This window comes from Nothoprocta perdicaria, unplaced genomic scaffold (genome assembly GCF_003342845.1).
Source record: "Nothoprocta perdicaria isolate Ctin4 unplaced genomic scaffold, notPer1 scaffold_324, whole genome shotgun sequence".
Lineage (NCBI taxonomy): Eukaryota > Metazoa > Chordata > Aves > Tinamiformes > Tinamidae > Nothoprocta > Nothoprocta perdicaria.
Genome location: NW_020455560.1, coordinates 414091 through 431437, shown reverse-complemented (window position 1 = coordinate 431437; position 17347 = coordinate 414091). Strand labels below are relative to the sequence as shown.

The following is a 17347-nucleotide window of genomic DNA, read 5'->3' as shown; positions in this document are numbered from 1 at the left end:
TGTACAATTAACACACAGGGAAGAATTGGAATTAGTGCTGGGGATGCCTTGCTCGCTGCATTGGAAATCTTCCGGTGTGGGGCAGCGAGGGAAGCAYATCTGAAGTTGTGGAAATCACCAGCAAAACAGCACCTGAGATCCACCATGTGCTTTTGTGAGGGAATAACCCAGATGTTGAACAMACACAGAGATGGCATCGGTTGGCAATGCCCTCTGAGGAAGCGCTCTATTTCCAGATGCTTATGGCATTCGACAGCAACTAAGTGTGTCTTCTTTATTAAYAAATTATGGTGTCACTTTGCTTTATGGGTTAAGCAATATCCTCTTTGGATATTTATATCAGCAAACATACAGAACAAAGTGAGAAACAAAGTGATTCCAGGTTCTTTCTGTGCACATAACTCTCATGCTGCACCCAGGGAGGGCTGCTCTCTGACCTGAGCCTTCTTAGCCTCTCGCCAAGGCTGTTTTGTCACCATGACGCTCTTCTCTCTGCATCCCTGTGACAGTTTCCTGGTGCTCCTGGCTCCGGCTCTGCCAGCAGCAGACCAGTGCTATGGCGTGTGAGGTTCTCAGCATTTAGACTGGCAACTGGATTTTGGCCATAATATCTGGGCAGAGAATTGAATATTAGCCAGGGAAATCCACCTTGGCCACAACCTCCAGCCCTTGGAAAATTCCAGCTATGCATCCTGAATCCAGAGCTTTTAAGGAAGGGGGGCTCGGGGCCGCTGCAGGGGACATTGCCTGGAAGGTTTGGGTGCACAGCCCTGGTTTGGCTTTCTTTTTGCAGTCGAGTGGGACACGGCCTCCCCAAGGGGCTGCGGCTGGGGTTACTTGGCTAATGCAACCGCATGAGGCCGGCCAGCCCTGGGCGGCTTTGGGGAGCTCTGCGGATGCCGATGGGCTGCTGCTTCAGAAAGGGAGAGATGAAACGAGGACAGCGACTGGAGTTTCTGGAGTCATCCATCTTCCGGATGCCGCTCGGATTTCCTCGGCAACGCGAGGCTGATCATTACTGTTTCATGCCCAAAGGCCTGATTAAGCGCRCTCTTAAGCGAGGCGCGTGCCTGGATACCCTTCCTGGAGGAGAGTGTTTGCTGCGGGAGCCCAGCTCCCATGCGGCGCGCAGTTGCAACGATGGTGCCCTTTGCACCAAGTGAGTCACATTCCCTAGCTTTCCCTGAGCCAGTCAGGGCCTGGAGTGGGAACCTCARGGGCTACGGCAGCTGGTCCCACGAAACCAGGCTGGAGCGAGAAGCTGTAGGATAAGGAGACATCAGGTAAACTCACCCTCACTGGTTTATGTATGGGTTTCTATCCTCCAGCAAATGCTCTGTACCAACCCAGCATCCCTGGGATACCGCTAYGTGGAAAAAAGGGGGTTCGAAAATGTGGGAAGAGTTGTTTCCAAACACTCTCTTCTTCTTCGAAGCGTATCTGTAGAGGATATTTTCTGTCAAAACACGTTAATGAGATGCTCTGCCCATTAGACCTCACCGGGTGTTAATTATTACCTGGTTAAACACAGGCAAATCCTCTTATTCRTGGTCTTGCCCAGGCGAAGGGCTTGGGCCGATCCCTAGGCGCACTYGCGGGACCGCACACACACGCACACGCACGCAGGCAGGCCCGCGCCCGCGCTCAAGCGCCCGCATTAGGCCTGGGCAGCAGGGCTGCTACCCCCACGTGCAGCAGCTTTGCGCTCACACCCGGGGCGACCGGTACCAAGCGGGAGGACGACAGCTCCCRCTCTCCGTTACTGACAGGGAAGAAATGAAGGAGAGTGCTCCTGCGAGGGGAAGCAAGAAGCAGCTCTGCAGCCACGTCTGTCACGGCAGCCTCGTGTGGATCTCTCTCATTAATGCGCGTTTTCCACGTCCTGCTGTACAAACCCATTAAAAGGCAYGAAGAAAGTGCTTCCAGGAGGCAGCAGCGCTGCAGGCAGCTCTCACAGGGTGCTCGCTCTGAAGGCCCAGACAAGCCCGATGCTGCACATGCACACAGGTCTCATTTCGCAGGGCTTGCTGGCGTCTCCAGACACTCGGGGCTTTGTCTCTGCGGCTGGCGCGAGCTCTCACGTTGGCATCTGGGCAGTCTCACCGGGCTGTTCACAGCCGCAGCTGCACTTCAAGGTCTGATGTGCTCAGAGGCACCGCAGTTGCCTGAAATACGTGCCAGGCTGTTTTGAGAAGGCACCGTCTGCCCCAGAGGTCCCAGCTATGAGGATTTCAGTCTCCCAGCTTTCAATTTACCGAAGAGCTCTTGGTCTTTCCATGGAAAATAGGCCTTACTTTCCTCGGATCAAGCACCCCATGAAGTGCTGGCTTCTCTCAGAGACTTGCACTGGGAGCAGCGAAMATCCAGGACCCCAAGTTGACACCTTGGACCTCATGGACATTTGCTGCTGACTTCAGCATGGCCAAGGTTTCTCCTCGGCTCTTGGCTGGTTTTCAAATTGAGCCCAGGATGTTCCCTGGAGCCRGGAGACCCGAGTACATCAGGGTTAATTTCTTTTCATCTTCTCCTGCACTCGTCCTAGCAACGACAGAGTTGCCTACATGCTGTGCTGTAATCTGCTGTCTCACGAGGACACGGTTACTCCCAGGAATCAGCACACTCTCCCTTCTTGCACAGTTGTAAATCATCCATAAATCACCTTCTTAAGGACCCAAGCTGTGTGTTCTTTACCATGGGCAAAACAGAGGGTAGCATCTCTACCTGCCGCGTCTCCTGGGGCTGTGCTTCCCTCGCTGCCCGTGCACATCAGCAGTAAGAGCATCGCCATTCCTTGCTCTGCACTGCTGTCCTTCAGCTTTCTCAGACCCCTGACCTTTCATTTGAGAGGCTTCTTAAGGACACGAGGTGTTCTGCGTGGCCAAAATTACTACGTGTGCTCCACCAGATGCTGAGCAGCACTGCCTCCCACCCAGCGTTACTCTGAGCATTATATTTTCTTGGCTTAGCACTGTTATGAAATGTCAGTGCTTCACAACCTCTGACTCTCTTTTGCAACATCCCCAGGGGAATGCARCCTCTTTTAAAGCACGGCTCCAAGCTGGCAAACCCTACAAACTCGCAGCATCTTTCATTTTGGGAGGCTCTCAGTCATTCCCACAAGGTAGGTGAGATACAGCAGCGCGGGAGATGAAAGCAAGTTGTGCTCAAAGCCGGTCTGGAAGACAGGAGTTACTCAAGGACTGATTTTAGTTAATATTTGCCCGTCACACACAAAAGAGGGAGGAGCGCCGCGAAATTTCCTGATGACACAAAAATGGGAGTGCTTGTCAATACACGAGAGGCTCCGGGCTATCGGACAGGAAGAGCTGCGTGACCTTGAGGACGGGAACAATAGGGATGGGATGAAGCACGGTGGTGCCAAATGCAAGGCTTGGCAAGGAAGGCGTAAGTGTAAGGATTTCTCGGGGACACAAAATCAGTGAAAGCCCCGAAGGTATTAGCTGATCACAGGATTACTGGGAAATGGCAGTGTGTGACTTGGCCATGAAAAAAATGGTGAATGTGAGCAAGGCTGTGCAGTCTAACAAGAATTAAAGGTTGGGGTGTACATGACGGGTTCTATAAATATCTCACGTTAAACTGAAAACAATGTTGGCACCGGGACAAATGGATATAAAGTGGCCATTAGCAAATTGAGCCTGGGAGTCAGAAGGTGGTTTCTAACCCTCGGAGCAGGGAGGCTCCAGGCTAGCAGAGAGCACAACCTGCTTCAAGATGGAACATGATCAATTTTCRACCTCACGTCCATTTGACGTGGCTGCTTGGAGGGACCTGGTGAGTCAGGAAGTCCCTTCTCCTCCCAGCTCCCATGGTGGAGACAGTTCCCACTTCCCTGCTCAGGCAGTGAAGTCCTAGGAGGGTTGGAAGCCCTAACTCAGCGGCAAAAGAAGGCAAGAATCCCTGCTACCCTGCACAGCTGCTTCAAGGCATAATCTAACTCTTAATTTGTTAGTGGCAATTATTTAGATTTCATGTATTTCTTACAGAATAAACTGGAGAGTTACATCAATAACCATTTCTTTTTTTTTTTTTTTTTTTGTAGTTAATACTTTGTACTTATATAGCATCTTTCATCTTTCAAAGTGCTTTACATACATTAATTATTTAACTCTCTCCATACCCCCTTTGATCTAGGCAAGTATTACGGTGCTCAGTTTACAAATGGGGAAAACAAATACAGAAGAACAAATTCTTGCTGCTAGGCTCATGCCACCAGGATCAAGGCAATTTTGTGGCTCTATGGAACAGCTGGCTTCGGAAAGGAAAGGTTTCCTCATGTGCCTGGATGTGGCAGCAGGTCCTGGGCTGTAAGTACTTTGGATACTCCCCCAGTGCAGAGAGCGGCTTCAGGGGAGGCTTTGTGCAGGACCCGGTGTGGGATGCTGTGTGTAGGATAGATGGCCAGAAAAGGCTGCCTGGGAAAGACCCAGGATTCAGTTTAATTACCATAGATAGAGCACAGCTATGGAAGTGGCTAAATGGCCAAGACCCAAGCAACGGGAATGAACTCAAATAGCTGCAGCAGCTATTGAGTAAGAGGTAACATTGATCAGGGTAGACGTGCGCTTACTGAAAGGATGTGAAACTCCCTTTCCAGTTAAGAGGAAAATAACAGCTGATGCATTTTTGATTGCTGTTACATTGAATGTTTATGTAGTTTGTCTGAGTGACTGTCGGAGGCTGATTTAGAGATTTTATTGCTGAATAACTGAGTTATTTTTCCTGCAAATTTTCATACCGGTGTGATGTGTGTGTTTGGATGGCTGTGACTATGGTTGTGACTATGCAGCGGTGCTGCAAATGCTCTCTGCCTGAGCAGAGGTCTCTTCAGGTTGCCCCTCTCATTTCTGTTCCCTGTAAAGGACATTTCTGCCTTACAGGAGTGAGGAGCCTGGTCTATTAAGCAGAGCAGGAAGCTGGGAATCAACACACACGGGTGCGAGCGCTAAGTCTGCCAGCGGTTATGGTGTGTGACACTGCATAAGAGTAACTGCATTTCACTGACCGGTGCCAAGAACAGGAGTTAAAAGATCAGGCTACTGATTTTCAGAGATACTGACTCATTTGGTGACCAAGCAGATGCTATTTAGTGCCAGCTCGGGGCCCATGTCGTGTGGTTTGCACGGGAAAGGTGGCTCAGGCGCCCTGCTCCGAGGGCGGTGAACAGGGCTTGCTCCCAGCTTGCTCCCGTGCTCCTCCTCCGGATCGGCTGGGATTGCTCCATGGCCTTCTGGAGAGGAAAGGGGAAAGGGCCTGAATCTGCACACATTTTCCCTGTGCTGAATATTTTCCCTGTTACTGCCAGAATGCATTCCTGAAGAAGCAAAATGACTAGAGATTTTCAATTTCATGGTCATTTTGATATGCTAAATGGTGCCAAGAAAGTTAGTGGGAAATTAGCAGGGCACAAATCCCCATGGGATGTGGAAGTTGCAGTCAAAATGGGGCTGCTAAATATTAGTAATTAGCAAAACTGAGTTTAAAGTGTGGTGTTTTAATTAGCCACAAACTCTGCTCCCTTCATGTCAGTGTTACCCACCAAATCGACTACGCTCAGGAGAGTTAAGCTCCTCACCTGCACAGATCCCCTGGGCAACCACGGGGAATAACTGTGGGTTACATGGGGTTGTATACTAAATAAAAGGAAAAAAGTAATAATGAAGCAAGGCTGAAAGTGTAATGTAATAAACACAGATGCAGTGACTGCAACTGCCTTTTTCTCTCATTCCCTCCTCCCAGGGTATTTATTAGCACTTATTTGTTTTTACCCGCTCCCTAGGACTTGTGTCAAATATTGTGTCAAATGGGCCTTGTCTGGTCCCATTGTAGTTTATCCTGTTCACCCTATCCATGTGTTTCCACTAAGTTTGCTAATGATCTGCCAGAACTTGTTGACTTCTGCAAGGTCACCCTGTGGCTGAGGACCCCTCGTGCTGCAGAACCAGGGGACTACTTAGACACTTATCTCCAGCTAATATCAATGGGAAGTTCATACCTAAATATGCCCACAAAGCTGGGCCCAAACCTGCCCAAGGTCCCCTGCAAGGTTAGCAGCAGAACCACGCGAGCCTGGGCAAGTGCCTTGGCGCTGATATGCTTTCCTTTGTGCATAGGTCCTTGGCAAGAAGAGGCAGCAAGAGTCAAATATTAGACAGTGGGAACTTTTACTGCCTGATCACATAATGCCGTTATGCTGAGAGCTCTTGAGCATACATACTTTTCAAATAAACATCAGTTGACAAGGGTGGTGATACTGGCAATGATCAGATGATGCAGAGAGACTGGCATATCATGAGCTTGTGATGGGGTCAGGCTTTGTGGCACCAAACACCCTGAAGAGCCTCTACCATCACATGATGCAGTGCATCACAGCGCCRGGCCTCTTCTGCACAAGCCTGTGCACTCGCAGACACCACAGAAATGCTGATGGTCCAGGGACAAAACTGGAGTCTCAGCCCTAAGCCGCCCTTTCACATCACGGCCGTGCAGGCTGCATGAAACAATACTGCTTTTAGGGCACAGCAGTATTGCCTTCAGGATATACTGCATCACTAACACTTGTAAAATCCCAAAGGATATCAAACGATATATATTGCTCAATGTTCAATCTATACTAAAAAAAAGAAAAGGGCAACAGAAGACTGTAGGCTATCAACATGCTGTAGCTAAAACTACATGAAACTTCAGACAGGAAGGCCACCTGCCTGGAATGAGACAGGTAGCAACAAACATCTCATTCAAGTCTCCCGGAAATCTCTTTCGAAAGGTGAATTGCATTTGCTCAGGTCGCTTCAATCCCAGTGCTTCGAGACCCCCACATATTTGACTGTGCAGCTGCAATCATTTGTAACCCAACTTTCTGGATATAGGTTTTTAAATCAAGAAAACGCAGGAGTCCCGTGGTACTACATCATGTTGATGGCCACACAGCTCATCGTGGGGCCAAAAAACGGCAATGCATCGCACAGGATTCGGGTGCTTCGGGCCACAGAAGGACCGAGAGCAGCAAGGAGGCACCTCAGCCAGACACTAGCAGGATTCCCGCTTCGAATGCCATGGAAAGCTCCAAGCTCCAAAGCTGGGCCATGCTGGAGCTGTAGCAGAAAGGTCACCAGAAACATTTAGCATAGTAAAAAAAGGTCTTTTTTTTCTGTCCCTGCTTCATGTGCTTTTCGCTAGCAAATAGCCAAACCAGTTTGGCTGAATTTTTGCCTTCAGAAAAAGTCAGTCTGAGGCAGGCATCCAGCATGGGAAAAAATCGCCTCAAAGTGTTTAGCAAAGTTTTAGTTGACTGAAAATGGGGTCATATAATGGGATGTGTTGAATACCTTGAATAGCAAGCAGCCCTACCGGCACTGTGTGTAGTACAATAGACTGTGCAGAGTACGTAATATGCCAATTTTCAGGGTGTTCCAGCTGTGGTGTGTTCACTCAGCCTTCAAACGATGGCAGTGGTGTCTCTGACAGCCAGTCATCTGCCTAATGCCAGCACGGGCCACTTGACATAGACACAGTCACGTGCAGCCACGTCCTTAGACATGGCTCCAGGGATATCCAGCCTTGAGCTGAAACTACAAGGCAAAAGGAAAAACAACCTTTTATCTTGTGAATCAATAGTCGAGTAACAAAAGGGGTTACAGTGTTCCCTGCAGCAGTGGAGATGGTTTCCAGCCATTCCCTGGTAGCTTTGGTCACTTCTGGCCTGGAACAGCACCAAGCCTAGCTCAGTGCACTGAAATGGTCTGGTTTTGTGATGCCACCAATGGAGCCTTCTTTCTTGTTGCTCCTGAAGTGCTATGACACCTATGTCAATGGCAGAGTTTGTTGTTTCTGATAGTTGTAATTGTTCCTAAAAATCCCTCTCCTGCTTTTGCATCCACTCCATTCCCGAGCAGCATAAGCAGCAAACTYACCCCTGTGAATACGTCACAGCACGCAACCATTGATTCTTGGGCTGCGTTTTTCTACTGTAAACAAGGTCTGTGGTGTAAACAAGGCCGCCTGTAGCTGCGTTGGCAGTTGCAGAGAGAGGTCAAAGGCCTGGTGGTAGCAGAAAGCTGCTCAGAGGGACGGGGAAGCCGAGGGGGAGGTCTGGGTGAAACAAAGGGTGGTGGGAACTGCTGCCAGACCCTGGCAGAGGTCTCTGCCACAGTCTTGGCCCGGTCACTGCAGCAAGACCAAGCATCATGAGTAGCACGGCTCAGACAGTTGTTGCTTTCAGTATGGATGCAATCTGTAGTGCAAGTCCCTTTATCCACYGTACAGAATAATTCATATCACATCTGCAGCCCTGGAGAGATGGCAGGGAAGGTGGGAAAGGGATGCCCTGTATTGTAGAAAGTCTTATGCCTCAAGGGCTACAGAGACCCCTCTTCAAGACAATGGTAAAGGTCTCACACGAAGGCTGACCTGGAGGTGGAAAAAKATGTTAATAAAGGTACTGACTGACTGAGGGATACAGAGAGGAGACAGCAGGGCCCAAAGGAGGTTGCCACCAGAAGCTCTAGGTTATTCTTAGGTAGGAAGGAGTGGGGGTGTTTGATTTGATGTAAGAAGCAGGCAGTGCATCACAGGAGCAAGGTCAGGGTGGGGATGCATACGGCAGTGTGTTGCAAGAGGGAGATTTGCTGCCAAAGGGACTTGCTGAGTTCAGCAGGTCAGGAAAAAAAGAAAGAAARAAAAAAAAAAAAGGACATTTCTATAGACTGTGGATACACCCAGAGTTATCTCATTTGAGATAATAAAGCAGAAGGCAGARAAAGTGGAGCTCTTCAGGGTGATAAATGCCTGAAGGAAAAATCCTTCCCTATAGCCAAGATATAATTGGGTGTTGTGGGGTTTCTTGTACCTGCTTTGTGGTGCTCGGCACCTGGACACCCTCAGGGACAGGATGCTGGTGTGGATGAGCTGGGAGTCTGGTGCAGGAGTTCCAGCGCTCCCGGGTCCCGCTGTGTGAGGAGGCATGCGAGGAATTATAATTCCCTCTAGGCATGTGAGCTGGATCGYAAGGGGAATTCGCACTCCTGGTTCCTACTTCCACTCCATGTCCCTCCCCCACCACGAACAGGAGCACCTGCAAGAGGGCTTATTGCACAAGCATTTGCAGAAAGATTGAGAAGAATCTTCCTTCCTATAAAGGAAACCAGAAAAGGAAAATGGGAAAAAGAATGTAAAATACATTTATGCAATGTAAGAGCTTACCCGTGCAAAACCAACTTGCTGAAAGAAAAATCAGCTGTCACTTTAAAAACTGCCATTAAGTTTCTCGAATCGCAGTCCTTAATCAGAAGTATTACTCGAAGACGAACAAAGAGAATTTATGATGAAAAATCAGGACAGTGGAGCGCCCGGCTCAGCGGGACTAACTGCATGACGATATGGGTAAGAATGATAATTGCATTAGCCTCGGCTGCAAYGATGGCGTTTTTGGTCAGCTGGCCCTGGATAACGTCTTCATTTACTCTTAAGCAAACTCGGGAGAGGAATTRCGAGTAGGTTCGGGCATGTCTGTCTGCTCTCCTCAGGGTCAGAAATTCATTCCGACGTGGGCTGAGCGCTCTTCGAAACGCACTGGCCTGAGATTTTTTTGTGTGAGCTTTCTTTTACGGCAAGACGTCTCCATCCAGGCTTTGACAACAGCAGCTCGTGTAGATGGAGACTGGAGGCTCCTGAGCAATGTGACTCCCACAGCACAGCAGCCTGTCCTCGCCGGACCCTTTCCACATTTGCCTACCCCTGTTCTCACCCCTCCTTTACATGAATCCCACACAAAACGCGTGCRAGCCGCCGTGTGCGTGGCTCGCCTTGCGGCTTGGCAGCCCTCTCCTCACCCTCCTCCAAGGCTTAGGCAAACACGAAGCAGGTTGAAAACAAGCTGCCGGTGGCGGCCCCTTCCTGCACCAGCCGCAGCGCGGGCGCTTCCTGCCCCTTGCTGCGGCCCGTGCGGCGCCATCCCGCCACCACACTGAGGGGGATCGAGGAAACCCTCTGGGCTTTGGGACCCACGGAGCACCCATGAGGGGCTTTTCCCTCTGCGGTGAATCTCAGCAAGGCCTTTGGCCCAGCCGGGATGTCGCTTACTGTAGCTACAACCCCATCCCAGCTGGAGAGCTCTGGTTTCTGGGCCCGTCTGGGGGCTCCTCCAGCTGTTCCTGCCCAGSAGTGGCTGGCAGGGCTCGTCCTAGCATCAGGTGCTACCATCAGGACAGGCCGGCRGGGATTTCAAAGCTCTTCCCGTGTGCGGCTTCGCCTCACGGTCCCTTGGAGAGAGGGGTTTCCATCTGGGCTGCCTGAAGCCCTTGGTGGCAGATAACAAGGGTGCCAAGGCACACAGTGAGGCCACCAAGGGCGCCTCACGTCTCAGGGAACTCCTCTGGATGGTTGTGGCTACCCCCAAAAYGGGTGGCTGGAACCAAAAAATAACACGAAATACGAATCCACAAAAAGGAGAAAATTACAAGCATCTAGGTTTTCCAGCTGCCATGGGTTTGTGGCGCTGGGGGATGGCAATGGGCAGCACCTCTAGCCCTGCAGATTCACTGACCACCCCAAGTTGCAGAGGAGGYACCTGTACATCCCAGTACCCGCTCCTCAAGGAGCTGAGTTTTGGGCAAGCCTATTGCTCTGCTCAATACTACGCACACTGGGTGTGCTGAGGAGGGGCATGGGCCACATCATGAAAGCCACCAGCTAAATCACCAGAAGATGAATTTGGGCCCAGATCATTTTGCAGAGCTCCCGTGGGCTCAACGCTGGCCTAGYGTTGAGAACTTCAACTTCGGAAAAATCATGGGATGAGGTGGGGGGTAGAATTCAAGGAAASTAATAAAACGGATCTGTCTCCTCCCCTCCTGATGGTCGAGGAGACTYGTGGGGACCTGCTGCCTGCCCTGTGACAGGCATGCCTTGCTCCTGAGCCGGCTCCAAGGTTTTGAACCCTTTCCAGGGGCTGCCTTTGATGCCTCGAGGCAGGAGCGGCAGCAGCGCAGCTTCCCCTCCATCCAGTCATCGGACATAGTAGGCAACCATGGTGGCAGGGCCCAGGTGGGCAGGGGCTCGATGCCGGGTTCTGCTTTGGACCTGGCACTGCTGCCTGGTGCTGCTTGCTGACCGCAGAAAGAAAACATTAGCCTGGCCGCAGCCCGGCCCCCTTGCCACGTTGAAAATCCGGCTGCCTCCAGCTTAAAGGGCTCCCCAGCAGGACGTCAAGGAGCAGCCGAGTTAAACAGGGCTGGCTGCGAGAGCCTCGCTCAAACCCTGTCACCATAAAAGCGAGCCGCCGGGAAACCTGCTTATGCAAGAGGCAGCGAGTGCCCCCGCGGCGGCGGGGAGCCGGCCGGGCTGCCAGCAGCAGCGCGCAGCCGGGGCTCGCGCGGCCGCGGCGGCGCTGCTGGAGCGGAGGGGAGATGAATAACGCCGCGGGCAGGCGATCGCTGCCAAGCTGCATTTGCAGACGCTCCAAGAGCCCTGCACGTGGCGCGGGGGGTTGTCTCCACGGCACCRCGTGCCTCCCCGGTCACCCCGGACAGAGCAGGAAACAGGGTAYGGCGGTCCAGGGGGAATTGCCTTAAGTCTGGAGGCAGCCTGGATGCTCGCTGGGAAATTAGGATGGGTCCGAGGGCTGCCCTTTGTGCCGGCAGGTTGCTAGTGACCCACGCTGGTTTCTGTGCTGTGTCATATGTGCAATCCGGAGCTTGGTCACAGTCGGTACCTACCCTGTGGCATGGGACACGTTACCTGTTTGCTGGCATCTGCTTCTGGCAGGAGACAGTGAGCTTTTCCCATGCTTGCATACCTGAGGTGCATCTGGGGTGATGGCAGAAGCACGTGGGTACCAACAGACAATCCAAGTCATCAGTCTATCCTTCCATGTTAAAAGCTCAATGCTCCTGGTGCTGCTCCAGGGCTGCCTGCCTTTATACCCCCTTATAATGCAACAAGAAGAAAGTAGGGTGGCCTGGTGGTAATTTTAGGCAGAAAGCCTGCAGCGAAAGAGAGGCAGAGAGACAGCACTCTTATGTCCTCTGCCCTGGAAGGCTGGCCAAAAACTTGAGTTCTTGAAGATTATCTCTGTTCGGAGAAGAAACTGTTTATGAATGTAATTTCTCTCATCATCATCAGAGCCCTGTTTCACAAAAACATGACAAGTTTTCTTCTCCTGAACCCAGGAAGACTTCTACAGGGGGAGCSTGGACCTCTGCTCTGATCCAGCCAGCAATGAGTAGCATCTGCACCTGGGAGCGTCCCATGGGATTTTGGGATTTCCCACTGCTTTCTTGCAGCTTCTCTGCACTCACCTCCAGGCARTCACCAGCCTGGGGGGCAGGCACTTGCCGCCTTCATAGGGCAGGCAGCTGTCCTACCTGGAGCGAGAAATGTCTGTGGGGCTTGGGGGCCGTTAGCCTCTTGCACTACCAGCTCTTCCAACCAGAAACAACACAGCTCAAACAAATCCACCCTGGAGAGATCAGAGGAAAATCTTTTTAGAAATGATGAATGACACATTCTTTCTTATCTCTAATTACACACTATGCTTCAGTGGGGATGTATTTTCCTATCGCTAAAGCTCTTTTACTCCCCTCACTCCCCTTTCTTCTCATTTTCCTCTCCTTGACTCCCTTTCAGGCAGCCACTTGCAGCATGTGCTCCAAGCGCCTTCGCCCTCTCAGGGTGCTGGCTGCTCTGCCCATGCTGTGCTGGGCCTCAGCTTTGCCCTCCACTTTTCACAACAACATTTGCAGAGAAGAGCAGAGGGCAACCCTGGAGTTCTCACTCCCTACTACATTTTCTAATGCCTTCATTAGATAGCATTGGATTTCATTCAAGGTCACCACTTTGCTCTTGCTCTAGTCTATGCTATACACTCTTGCTCTTGTTCTTTCCTAGCTTGTCCCCCAGATGGTGAGGAAGGCTGGGAGGTGCTTTGCTCCTCTTGGGACCAGTTGTTATTCCTAGCAGGGTGGGATATGCTGAGTCTTTCYGCTCGATGCAATTTTGAGGAGGAATCCAGTTAACTGCCAAAGTCTGCAAGAAAACATCCCGCTAGTCCCTCAGGCTGTGGTCACATGGAGATGTTTTAGGGATCCCAACCACCTCACAGATCTGCTGAAATATTCCGGATTCAGTGTTTCTCCCTTGAGCTTTGTGCAATCCTCCCATACCTCCTAGGTCTTGGAGGGAGAGGACATTTTTCACTAGGACATCTGGCATGAGTGTCCCAATGGATGCGCTTCAAGGCAGCTTGTGAAATAGTCTGCAGCTACCAGAATCTGCTTCAGACAGAAAGTCGAATTCACCATCAATGCCACCCATTAAAAGCACTGTGAGATATTGCTTCACGGAGTCTCTGTGTCTCTATAGGTCCTTTCCTTGCAGAAGGAGTATTAATTTCCTGAACATGTTCTCTACATCCTTCCTAAATCTCACCCCAGCATTTTTCCCTTAGCTTGGCTAATTTTTTTTTCAAAGTGTACATAAACCCAGTAAGATTCAAATCATCCACCATTTGGAAAATACTAATCCCAAATCCTCCATTCCAAACATCTTCCAACAAGGCTCAACCCAGGTTGTTTCCATATACTGCATCTTTTCCATAATATTTTGTCTTTATCTCCAAACTTTATTACCACGACAGAACACGTTTCCCTTGGTTCTCCACAGGGTTTTCCAGCTCATTCTCCATTGCACCCTCCTGCAATTCTCTTTGGGGTGCGCTTTTCCATGCAGGCTCATTTGGGAGCACGTATATGCTGTGTTGTGTTGCCCTTCTGCAGTTCCCCTGGGTGAACTAGAAGCATTTGCACATTGGCAAGTGAGATGAGAGGAAACGAGCATCTCCTCCTTACTTTCACCCCTCGAACAATCTGATCTTCCACTCCCCATCGACCACACTGCTTGTTACAGCCCCATACCTGCCGCCCGGGCTCGGCATCACTGCCGCTCCACTGGTGCCCAGATGTGCAGGTAACGGTGCAGGTGCAAAGCTGCTTTCCTCAAGGCCAGGCCAGCTTGCACGTGGGAATCCTCAGCCCCCAGAGCTCTTGCAGGCATGCACAGTCTCCCCTCGCTGTAGCGTTCCTCATGGGCAGACACTTGTGAACRTCTGCTGTAGACTTCGGCCCTGGGAAGGATTTGCACTGAAACTGCTGCCTCTCATTCTGCCGGCCGCTGACACGCTCTCCCCCGCCACCCTACCTGGACYGGGGTTTTGCAATGTTAGCAAGTCTACAAACAAGCCCTCTGTATCAGGAGCAGAGTCCTGCAGAGCTGCAGCTGCGYGAGGGCCTGGGGAGCGGGCCAGGTCTCTGCAGCTGCAATTTTGATTTTTTTCTCAGTGGAAATTCCCTGCCATCAGTCAGGTGGCGGAGGTAAGCTCCTGCCCTTGGAAGGGCTCCCTTTCCCGTGGGAGCAGCCTTGAACTTACCGCGAGCCACAGGCAAGCGGAGTGCTCCTTACCCGATGGTCTCGGCGAGCGCCCACAAGCCCTGTGAGCGCTGCAGCTCTCCCGAGGGGCGCGTGCCGCCCTCTACCTTCCCCGCCAGCCCGGTGCGCTGCATAAGCSCCCCGGCCACCGCTTCACCGAGGAATGTTTCAGCTCTGCTCCCACCTGCCCCTGTGCAGCCTCCACAGCTCTTGCAAAAGACCAAGCCAAACCCGCTGGTGGCATTTGAGACATCCTCACGCGTGGCCACGGCTTCTCTCGAGCGGCTTGAGCAAGGACCACCTCAGCAGAAAGCGTGTTTGCTTGTTTCTCAAAAGCATCTGGCCCAGAGGTGGGGATGGCTCCTGTGTCCCCCCACAAGCCCTGACCACCCCCCGGCAGGTGTCTCCAAAGGCCCCGGCTCCCCAGGCAGCCATGGAACCAGCTGGAGCTGGGAGCTGCCTCACACCGGAGCCACCTTTAACTTTCCTGCCCCGGGAGGCAGGCGGACTCCCTAGCGCAGAGCAGCTGCTTCCCGTGGCCTTCCCAGGAGGGCCTTCCCAGGCGGCCCGGGAGCCGCGGCTCATCCCATYCCACAGGGAGAGCCGCGCGCGGCCACCCAGCTCCCGTCTCGCCTGGCCTCCTGCTCCCGCGCTCCGCTTTTAGCGGTCCGGCCTTCCCAAGTTTGGAGGCGCCCGCGCTCTCCTGTGTTTCAGGCCGCTGAGCTGCTCGGCACTGCCACAAGCACCGCTCTGCCCCGGCTGCTCCAGGAGAGTTTGTGCCTCCGCTTGAACACCCGCCACGTCACCTAGTGCCCGTGTGCCCGAATCCCCAGGGCAGACTTCTGAGGCTTTTAGTTTTTGGCCGTTCTGCACAAAGACATGGGACGGATCTCTGCTCCGCCCAGCCTCACCTGGCCCCTGCCTCACATCCCACTCCGTGTCTCTCTGCAGCAGGACGTTCCCCTTTCCACGTGTTTGCCATGGAGCACAGCGGTGCTTGCAGGGCTCCGCCCTGCTCACCGGGGCCTTAGGCACCTCGGCAGCCCCCTGCCCCGCGCGAATATCTGCACGTTCTCGGAGGTAAGCGCTGGAGCTACAGCAGTCACGCCGGCTGCTCGGTGCTGCTTCCCATGGCTCTTCCTTTAACCTCTGCAGAGGGTCTCCTGGGCACCGGGAGGCTTTTGCAAGGACTTGGCTGGGGCCTGTTCGATGCGAGGCGGCGCTCTGCCGGGCCCCGTCTGCAGCTGGAGGCTGCTTTCTCTGGGGTGACCTGCAAACCTCTGGTTTCCTATTTTTTYAGAGGGATGGTGATTTTTTAGTTCCTTAACTCTTTACTGTGGTACATCTTGGCTAGAAAACTGGCCCAAGCTTTCCTTATGCCTCTTATTTTCTGGAAAACATTCTTTTCCGTGATAGTCATGCTGATGATCACCTCTTTGATCCATCTGGCCATTTTAAACTGGGAATCTTCCAGGAGAATTTCTCACTCTCTCTGGACACTGAAGCCTTTTATCCTTGTATGCAGGTGACCTYTTCTAAACCGCTTGCAGTTTCCAGATGTTCCTTGAACTCCTTTTGCAAAGTCTCCAGCTGTCCGGGATCATGCTTTGCATCTTTTGGCCATTTTCAATTTCCGTTCCCATTTGGGTCAAGAGGAATCCCAGGATGAGGCCTTCTGCTCTGGGGAGCCAAGTCTCCCTCTGGCCATTGCTTCCACGCTTTGAAGATGTGCAGGAGGATGAGCTCGGGAAGGGAAGCAGGCGCGGCGGAGACTCCCCTCTGCTAGGACCTCCAGACGTCCCGCGAGCTCCCGTGTCCCCACAGGAGGGATCAGCTGTGGGGGCTGCGTCCTCTCGCAGGGGCCAAACTCCCTTTCACTCAGCTGGCCCCAGGAGCTCTCCATGTTCTTCATCCTGGCGCTAAGCTCCTATCTAGGCAACGTCCGCAGCTTTCTTGATGCTTGCATGGACACGGGTGCAGAAGGGCACGTTGGAGGTGCCTGCTCTCCCTGCACCGGCTACAGCCCCCAGCTCCATCTCAGACATCCAGCCTGGAGGGCTGACCYGCGGCAAGCAGAGCCATCCGCAGGGCTGGTTACCCTGCACGCTCCCAGGAAGCGGGACCCGCGTGTGCTCTCCCCACAGCGTGGGGCTGTTCCTGCCCCGGMCTGCCCGGGCGCGCTGCGCGGATGGGCACTGCGCTCTCCGCAGCTGCCCGCCGGCCAAAACCACGGTGCCCAGAMGAAGCCCCTAAAATCGGCAGCGTGGATGTGTGTGCGGGGGCTGCCGGGGGTCGCCCCCCTTCGGCGGGGCAGCGCGGCGCGGGGGCGGGTGAGGATGAGGGCGGCGAGGAAGGCGAGCGCGGCGGCCCGCAGCGCGCGGCACGTTTCCAGCGCGGGCGGCGGCGCCCCGCCGCCGTGCACGCGCACGTGCACGCGCACGCGCGCACGTGTGTGCGTGTGTTCCCCCCCTCCCGCCGCGGGGCCCCGCGGTGCCCGGGGACGCGGCCGCGCGAGGCCGCTCACGTTGCCGGCCCTGTGCGCGCGCCCCCGTGACACGGGATTAGGGAGGCGGCCGCCGGGGGCAGCGCGGGGCGCCGCCCGTGTCCGCGCCCGCGGGGGCAGGGGCGAGACGGGCAGCGCGCCGGCAGCGTGCGCCTGTCCGCGCGTGCCCGTGCGCACTGCATATCCCCTTACCTATGGGGGGGCGGCGGAGCTGCGGGGCGAGGGGAGGGGGGTGACACGGCGCGCCCCCTGCGCGCTCCCGCGCCCCGGCAGGTGCGCGCGCACCCGTGGGCGAAACGCGCCCCTTCCCCCGCGCGGGATCTGGGGCGCTGGGTATCCCCCCTCCCCCCCCCGGCTAACAATAGCGCTGCTATCAGCAGACACGTTTAGGAGCGCTGATAG

The 17347-nt window shown here is 53.5% G+C and overlaps 1 protein-coding gene across 1 annotated transcript in view; it reads left to right on the top strand.

The window, feature by feature from the left end:
• The first annotated feature begins 477 nt into the window (after positions 1-477).
• Positions 478-17347, top strand: part of BHLHE41 (basic helix-loop-helix family member e41) — a 19258-nt gene continuing 2388 nt past the window's right edge. Inside the window, exon 1 of the mRNA XM_026043259.1 lies at positions 478-563. Coding sequence (XP_025899044.1) covers positions 478-563 — 86 coding nt within the window. The remainder of the gene's footprint in view (positions 564-17347) is intronic.